A 9,090-nucleotide genomic window follows, 5' to 3' on the forward strand; every position below is an offset into this window, starting at 1 on the left:
TTTTCGGTTGAATGGTGTGATTAAGAGAATTCTCATAATAATGGAATATATGGGGTCTCTTTGAGTGAGCTGAACGAGGTCAAAACCGCCACCAGCTGACGTATATGGTGTACTTTGAGTCATACCGAAAGGGGGATTCCTTGAAAGTTTAGATCTCATTCTTGCCGATATATCTGGTGCAATGGGGCAAGTTAGGAAAGCTTTCCCTTCCTCCCGACGATGAGACTGATCGAACTACCGGACAAGAAGGTCAACCCCATCAATAAAACAATGCTGCTATGGCCATTGGATGTAGCTTTCAGCTACTTTTTTTTTCTCCCTATCACAGGGTTTGACCTATCTATGACTCAATCTGCTGTTTTTCCTGATTTAAAGCGTCCTACGAAAGGATATCAATCGGAGATTGCCTAACCCCTTAGTAAGCATTCCACTCCAGCATTCATGGTTCAGGTTACCCATCCGTCAACCCTTCATCTGCCTCAACTTCAAGGGGAATCTGAGTCATTTGCTAATCGCTATGGAATGTTGGGGAATCTGCCTCATAAGTCAGGGAATATCCTTTCATTCCAGATCCAAGTCACGTCACCCTATTCTCGAACAACCTGCAATCAAACAGAAATTCTATGGCTGGTTTCCGCATTGAAAAACAACAGGAAGAATTGCTCAGATACCAGTTAGTGAGGCTTATTTTGGTCGTGTTATAAATGCCTTGGCTAAACCTATTGATGATAGAGGTGAAATTTCAGCTTCTGAATCTCGGTTAATTGAATCGCCCGCTCCAGGTATTCTTTCGAGACGTTCCATAAATGAGCCTCTTCAAACAGGTCTTATCGCTATTGATTCGATGATCCCTATAGGACGTGGTCAGCGAGAATTCATTATTGGGGACAGACCGGTAAAACAGCAGTAGCCACAGATATGATTCTCAATCAACAAGGACAAAATGTAATATGTGTTTATGTAGCTATTGGTCAAAAGGCATCTTCTGTGGCTCAGGTAGTTACTACTTTCCAGGAAAGGGGGGTGATGGAATACACTATTGTGGTAGCCGAAACGGCGGATTCCCCTGCTACATTACAATACCTCGCTCCTTATACAGGTGCAGCTCTGGCTGAATATTTTATGTACCGTGAACGACACACTTCAATCATTTATGATGATCTCTCCAAACAAGCACAAGCAACTCGCCAAATGTCTCTTCTATTACGAAGACCCCCTGGTCGCGAAGCTTATCCAGGAGATGTTTTTTATTTGCATTCACGCCTTTTGGAAAGAGCCGCTAAATCAAGTTCTCGTTTAGGTGAAGGAAGTATGACCGCTTTACCAATAGTTGAGACCCAATCGGGAGATGTTTCGGCTTATATTCCTACTAATGTAATTTCCATTACAGATGGACAAATATTCTTATCCGCCGATTTATTCAATGCTGGAATCAGACCTGCTATTAATGTGGGTATTTCCGTTTCCAGAGTAGGATCTGCAGCTCAAATTAAAGCCATGAAACAAGTAGCTGGCAAATCAAAATTGGAACTGGCGCAATTCGCAGAATTAGAAGCCTTTGCACAATTCGCTTCTGATTTCGATAAAGCTACTCAGAATCAATTGGCAAGAGGTCAACGATTACGTGAATTGCTTAAACAATCCCAATCAGCCCCTCTCGCGGTGGAAGAACAGATAATGATGACTATTTATACCGGAACGAATGGTTATCTTGATTCATTAGAAATTGGACAGGTAAGGAAATTTCTCGTTGAGTTACGTACTTACTTAAAAACGAATAAACCTCAGTTCCAAGAAATCATATCTTCTACCAAGACATTCACCGAGGAAGCAGAAGCCCTTTTGAAAGAAGCTATTCAGGAACAGATGGAGCGCTTTCTACTTCAGGAACAAGCATAAAGAAATTCATCATTCTTAATAATTAATAATAAAAAAAAGGAAAATGGTAAGCTCTTTTATTGCGTAGAGAAAATGGTAGTTTGGTGTGCTTCCCCAGTTGACAACCAGGACAAATATGACTGGGTGAAGCACTATTACAATCTACTTTCAAGGACCCTGTAGACACTAGTTGTGGAGAGGATTCGGGCCCGACGGAACAAGCCTTTTTTCTCCATTTACTGCTGGAGCATTAGAGAGCCGAGTCGGGCCAGACAGAACAAGCCCATTGACTGCAGCATTATGGCGCCGACTGGGGCCAGACGGCGGAACAAGCCTTTTCTTTTTATGAACGTCTGGAGCGCCGCCCAGAGACGACGTCACGAGAAAAATAAGAATCAGCACCGCTGCCCCGCGGATTCTTGCGCTGTCCATACTGCAAAACAGATTGAGCTGCTGGCATCAAGGGTCCGAGATTATATGCTGCTGCAGAAGCGGAATCGAAGGGGTTGGTTGGAAGGTAAGGATAGCATGATTGGCTGGTGGTTGGTTCATGAGGGGTGCATGATTAACGGATCAACACATATTTTGAGTTTAGTAAAAAGAAAGAGAAATGACAACGAGGACTTTGATGATGTCTACGTATTATATATGGTGGTATTGGCACCATAGACCCTATACAGGCCCAACCAACTCATCAGTCCAGACTGTGGGATTGGTGGCCCACCTCTTGGATGGCCCATAGCTCGTTGCTTTGTTTTGGCAGGTATGTTGGTATTCTGTTCTGCTAGCTTGAGTGTCAAAAGATCCGTCTTGTTTGTATCCCCATCCACATCCACTGTGGAAACATGGCCACGTTACACACTTTTACCAATTTGGAGTGAGAACTATAAGATGATCGGAAAAGGGGGGTCTCGGGGTTGGTAAAGCTTCAGATATAGTCCTTTCCTTGAGCTAGTTGGCAGAGCCTCAAGCAAGGATTCATTCAATGTTCGTATCGGGCCTCTCCTTCGCTTCCTAATGCCTCAAGGATCAGTCAAGATCAAACTCAGTAACGAGCTAGCGTGGAGTTTCGCTTTATGGTTCTCCCATTAGAAGCATTAGTCATCCTTCATCTTCCTTCTAACAGTCAGTGTTCAGCTTTGTTCATAGACCAATCCATCGAAATATCCATGCTCTTATAAAAAGGAAATCAAGATTTTTGGTCCATTCCCTCTGGCGGATCAAAGAATAGGTTTGAAAGCCTTAGTATAGGTCTCTGAAGTGAATTGCTTGTTATTCCCTAGCTTGAATAGAGTTCCCCACTTTGACAGCGATATCCGGCATCACTTTTTCAATTGGATCTGAGCCCGACTTTGCTCCTTCTGGCCACTCCTTCCCATGCTAAGGAACCATTCCGATAGCAGGTTTCAGCTTCGTTCACTACACCCCTCCCCTAGGTCGGTCTCTTCCCTCGACTCAGCTATTCATCCTTTCTGTGGAAGATTTTGAATCCCTTCTATCGTGGCGCTGCGCGAGAGCATTCCTTTCCTTGGTCTTGTACTGGGACCTCACAACCCGTCCCTTCCTTTTGGGGTTCTCTGACCGAACCTCTCAAAGTCGAACCCTTATTGTCCGGATGTATTGCATTTTGTAATCGTTCGCTAAGCTAACAAGGGCACAAACCGCAGTCAATCAATCTTTTGTAAGATTCCCTTTAGATGATGAAAGAATCGGTTTTGCTCAAGCAAGTTGTCTTCGCTTCCAAGAGTGCCGTTCCATCCAGAGCAAACGCAGTACGTAACTGGTTCTTCCGCTTTTCATCTTCATCTGGCCGGGGAAGTCAGCCAAGCTGCGTAGCCATCAACTCCGATCCGACCTTCTACGTGCAAGTTTCCAAGAGTTCAATCCGGAACAACCTCTGTTCATTCATCACAGTCTTCCAGCCGGGGGGACTTCTCATCAATGTTACGACCACAGTCTAACCGCAATCTAGGTATAGGTCTGCCTTTCCCTCTTGATCCATCTGACCGGGAGGAAGCGGTAAGCTGACAATGATGCCTCTAGTGCCATAGGGTGACGGGTACAATATAGAAAGAGGTCTGTGTTCTTTCGTATTTTAGATGCGACTCCTAATGAGCCTGTCTCTTTTGATCCATTAGGTGTAGAAGCAAGTTTCCCTGTCTGCCAAGATGTAAGTCAACGCTCGCAATCGCATCCCAACCTAACCCCTCTTTTCATCAACTCTCCTCCACTCGTTATCCTTTGCGACTTTTCTCATCTCAACTCCGCTCTTTTTCGCTTGTTTCTTTGGTAAGGCGCCTCGTTAAAACCTTTCCTCTTGACCGAGCGGTTAGGAGGTCTTGTTCTGGAGGTACAGCGGTGGCTTGTGCCCGACTTCCCGCGCTAGCTGTTCAACTACAGAAGAGGCGTGCGATGATGACTGGCTTTAGAGAAGAGAGGATCAAAGATTAGGTGGGTTCTTTAGGTAGTTCGGGAGGGAGTCTTATCTAGTTAGAGTGAGTCACTTCCGCGCCCTAACGCCGCCTCGGGGCATTTCGGGGTACTTATATCTGCGACCTTTATCTCTGACTTGAGCTATCAAAGCGTACTGGTTAGGTGGGCTTGCTTTAAACCTCGTTCGTCAGGAAGATCTCCTTGCGCAACTTTCTGAGAATCAGATCTATCTTAAGACAATCTGAAAACAGCAAAACTTCATTCTCATATAGCTGCAAAAGTAGTCGACCCTATTTTCCTTAAGGAGAGGGTCAGAGAAAATGTTCAAACTAGCTGCCTTACTTGCTTGATCGCTACATCTTCTTGCTTGTATGGTGAGCTGATAGCTCGTCGACTGGGTAGGCTTTGCTTACGTGACCGGTTGACCAGATTCCGAGTGAGAGCCTCATAACTCACTCTACTAATGGGTGGGCTTGCTTGTTTGTACATGTCTGGGAGTTCTAAGATAGATTGGGCAGGCTGACTTCTGTCTTCCTTCATAGCCAGCTCCTTTGCTTCTCATCGGTTGTCAGAGGAGGTGCACGATGTGCTTTAAGGTCAGCTCTGATAAGGCTAAGTACAGCTACGGCAAGGAAAGCTTTCTTTTGAAGGCTGAACTTCAGAAGTGAAGGGAAGAAGTCGCTCTTGAACGACCTCTCATCCCATATACGATACCACCAGACGCGACTACTACAAAAGGGAACTCGGAAAGAAGTAGAACTCGGGGGTTACCTGATCTCGTAGTCTAAAGTGATCATTCTATAGAGACTAGAAAACCACCTACATTGGAGAACTTGTTGGAAAGGAGTATGAATCGTTTCTTTGTTGAATTGTTTATTCAAAAACGGATTCTTATCAATAGGTCAACCGCTTAGGACACTTCTGCGAATCCAGAGAAGAGGGATAAGGTGGTGGAGCTTAGCTTACAACAAAAGAAGCTCCAAGACCGACATTGAAAAGATTACAGAGAGGTATTACCCAGCCTCAACACAAGCTTCAACAAACTCTGAGATGTTCGCCGCTGGGCCAACAGGATAAGGGGCAAAGCCTAACCCAGCTGTTTGAGGTTAAGATCAGTTCTGAACTGTAGCTTAAAGCAAAAAGAAGAAAGAAAATCGGTTGTATTTGGTGGCCAATAGACTAAGGTACTTGACTAAGAAAGTAGCCCCTTGCCCATGGAACCAAGTGTATGGGAAAGACGAGGCAAGCTGTATATTCCATTTCATGATTGGACTGCTTCGAAGAAAAATAAAGAGGAACAAAGTCCTGATCTTAGAATTACATTAGAAGCTGCGGCAGCCTTCAAGTTTAAGAAATTTCAGACCATTGAACAAGCTTATTGTTGGTATAGAGATTACTGTCAAGACAAGATGGTTTCAGACAAGAGCCTCATTCTCTTAGCTAAACAAGCGAGTGATCCTTTCCAATTCTTAGGTAAGGTTCTGGCTAATGAAAGAGATATCGCTCTTCATTGTGTTCCTGTTACTAAGGATGCGAGTGCTGGTGCTTACCAGATCATGAGTTACCTACTTCTTAACAAGGAATTAGGGATACGCACGAATATTCTTCCCTCTCCAGATGGGAAAATACAGGACATCTATGCGTCTTTGAAAGACGAGCTTCTGGTCTTCTTGAAACCGCAGTTGAATCGCAATCAATATGGATTCATAGAATCTAAGCTCACTAGAAAAATAGTCAAACTGCTCTATATGCCTTTAATTTATGGGAAGACCTTGACAACCATGGCTTCAGATATAAAACAGTTTTATGAGCTTACTAATATAGAATCCTATCACATAGCAAAGCTGTGCAAGGAATTTTGGTACGAAAAGTATCCTGACATAGTTAATCTCATGAAGCTACTTAACCTCATTGGATGGTGGTGTTCCGTCTCCAATTTACCAGTGCTCTATAGTACGCCCATCCTCACAACTGTGCAAGATTATAGGAAAAGCTCTACCGCAGAGATTTGGGTATACAATAGGATCACCAAAAAAAGAAATCGGGTTAGCCTAACTGTGCCTACGGTGGATAGGGACTCTAGGAAGACTCAAGTGGCTACATGCGTGAACTTTATTCATCAAAAAGATGCCTATATTGCCATGAAGGTAGTGGAACAAATACAGCTAATGAAAGCACCAATCTACACTGTTCATGACAATTTTCTAACAACACCAGAATTCGCAGCTGAGATTCCTAATATTTATAGTAATGTGTTTCTTGAGATGGGGCACCCATTTAAAATCATAAATGACTTTCTTATAGAGAATATTGCTAGGAATAGTCTTCCTACATTGCGGGACGATTGATTCACCTCTTCATGAGGACTATATAAGAAATATCTTCAGAGATCTGGTTAAGAAAATATCTCCTAAAGATAAGAAAAAATGGGAGAAAAAGATCGATGAAACTGTGACTTCTTACTTTGAATATGTAACACTGTGTTTAAATTCACAAGTGAGGACGTAGATGCTCGTCGGTCTTCTAGGGATGATTATATATCCCTTCTAAGGAGTAGTCAGACCTGTAAGTATAAGTATAGCGTGCATTTCTGAACGATATATAATCGTGACTTATATAGAATCAATTTTGAATACCTGATATCTGGACTGTAGGTAAGGGGTATTGAGCGAAGCTCTATCCAGCCTGGTCGGAGATTAGGGTTCTTCGGAAAACATGAGTTGAACTCTTGTGTGATAAGAACTCTCTTGTGCCTGGTCTCCTATTATTCTATGATAGGGTTCTTTTTTCTCCAGTGTATTTACCCAAGTCCTGGCTCCCCTCTTGACTCCATCGGCCTCCTATAAGGCAACCTCCCCCGTTCATCCACAATGGAGCTCTAATAAAGGACTCCCTCCCCGCGGTCAGGTTCACTCTGCTCTTTCTGGGCTTGTTCCTGTATCGGTTGTTGAAGACCTATTTCACCATCCATATCTATTGTACAAAAGAGTCACACTTCCTTTAGGGATCTAAGGCTAACGTAAACCTCTTTCTTGCTTCTTTTTTATTAATGGTCTAGGGAAGAACAGCAACCTCTCTTTTACGTCAAAAATGATCAAAACGGACTTCCTCACTCTCCTCTGAATATTCTGCAACGTATCTCCACGCACAAGGAAAGTCATTGCGTAGATGAAGCACACACAGCAAATCACAAAATAGGAGTCAATCGATACAAAGAATGTCGTATATGAGATTGAGTCGAACTTTTCTACTCTCGCAGCAGAACCAAAGCGAGCAAGACGAGACGTTGAGCTACGACTCAAATAGGAATTCTTCGCGGATGAAGTGATGATCATTTAGGAGAACCGGCTTCCCCCCCTTTTGTTAGGAATTGTTTTGTTCCGTTCTTCTCTGATTTAAGTAAGAATTGCTTAATAAAGAGAAAGATGCGTTTCTGGGTTGAAGCTTCCAGTCCGGAAGAAGTGTTCTTGTTCTTGTCCGGCCGGCCGGGTCAAGGGAAAGCAGGGTTAAAGGGTGATGGGCTAGCGAAAAAGAGATTGTCCATCTCTTTTGAGCGGCTGGGGGGCAGGGTTTAAGGGAAGAGGGGAAAGGGGAGTAAGGTACTAAAGGAGGGTTTAAGGGAGGATTTAGGAGAGAGGGTAAAGGGGACGAGGGATTAAGGGATGGAGGAGGGAAGAGGGGTCAAGGGATGCAAGGGGGGGCGGAGCTAGACTATATACTAAAAGACTTGTTCAGTTCACCACAGGGACACAATTGATACGAGACATCCAACGAAAACCTCCTCAATGGCTATGATCGTGACCTTTAAGCCACTTTCAAGACATCTTTCGGGTGTTTTCCTATCTAAGCTCCAATCGGCTGTTTGAAGCACTATTTCATAAAGAACTTCGCTTCTTTGACCGGGTTGCTTTAGAGCAAAACCTATTCTTTGATGATCAATAGGTAATCCGTTAAAAATCTTGATTTCCTGCGGTTTGTGACTAAAGAACATGGCCTACTAATATTTGTTTGATTCCGGGGACTTAGCGAAAGAAGATAGAAGGTTGCTTGAGGAAAAGAAGAAGACCGATCTCTACTAAACTAAAAGGTTGGTTTTGCACCTTGAAGTTAGTTAACAGATACTCTTGCTGAAGGGTAGAAAGGCAAGGGTCACTGAAGCGGGTTTCTTTGGGTCTTCGAAGAGGGAAATAACAAAAAGAAGTGGTAGGTGCCCCTTTTCACCTGATGGTAATTTGATCTGATCTCCTCTTGTAGAAGGATTGATAGCAAACAGTCAAAGAATTTGGTGCTGGGCTAAGGGAACAAGGGGTTTACTTTCAGAGGTTAGGGCACATCATGAAGACTATTACACTGCCCGAACTCCCATTACTACGGAAAAGGACCAATTAGCAGATTTTATCCCAACAACCCCTCTTCAATAAGCCTCATTGTGCTATTTTGGTTGTTCGTAGTTTCTGTTTAAGAAGTGGGCTAAAGGAACTTGTATTGTACCCTTATCACTACTCAGCCGAAAGTGCTTATTGCTTGCCAAAGCGAGAAAGTTGACTTTGAGCACGACTATTCTACCATAGTAGGTATTCAAGAATCAGTACATGAAATTTGAATGAATTTGAAAGAAATTTGATTGATCAAAAAGAAGAATCTACTTCAACCGATATGCCCTTAGGCACGGCCATACATAACATAGAAATCACACTTGGAAAGGGTGGACAATTAGCTAGAGCAGCGGGTGCTGTAGCGAAACTGATTGCAAAAGAGGGGAAATCGGCCACATTAAAA

General features: G+C 43.5%; 2 protein-coding genes and 1 pseudogene across 2 annotated transcripts in view; all 3 read left to right on the forward strand.

Annotated features, from left to right (window-relative positions):
- The first annotated feature begins 643 nt into the window (after positions 1-643).
- Positions 644-2,668, forward strand: LOC132287708 (ATP synthase subunit alpha, chloroplastic-like; annotated as a pseudogene).
- A 2,857-nt stretch (positions 2,669-5,525) lies between these two features.
- LOC132287709 (probable DNA-directed RNA polymerase) lies at positions 5,526-6,659 on the forward strand. The gene has a single exon (XM_059789802.1). The coding sequence runs from the start codon at positions 5,526-5,528 to the stop codon at positions 6,657-6,659; it is 1,134 nt and encodes a 377-aa protein (XP_059645785.1).
- Positions 6,660-8,908: 2,249 nt separating this feature from the next.
- The window catches only part of LOC132287701 (large ribosomal subunit protein uL2cz/uL2cy-like), a 540-nt gene continuing 358 nt past the window's right edge, over positions 8,909-9,090 (forward strand). The window contains exon 1 of the mRNA XM_059789799.1: positions 8,909-9,090. This exon is cut by the window's right edge and continues 358 nt beyond it. Coding sequence (XP_059645782.1) covers positions 8,968-9,090 — 123 coding nt within the window. The 5' untranslated portion in view covers positions 8,909-8,967.

The sequence above is a fragment of the Cornus florida genome, unplaced genomic scaffold, assembly GCF_030987335.1.
Source record: "Cornus florida cultivar Cherokee Brave unplaced genomic scaffold, ASM3098733v1 CherokeeBrave_3.0.0_Hap2_scaffold_100, whole genome shotgun sequence".
NCBI lineage: Eukaryota > Viridiplantae > Streptophyta > Magnoliopsida > Cornales > Cornaceae > Cornus > Cornus florida.

Coding starts and splice junctions, on each gene's coding strand:
- LOC132287709 (XM_059789802.1), top strand. CDS start 5,526: ATGGAACCAAGTGTATGGGAAAGACGAGGCAAGCTGTATATTCCATTT.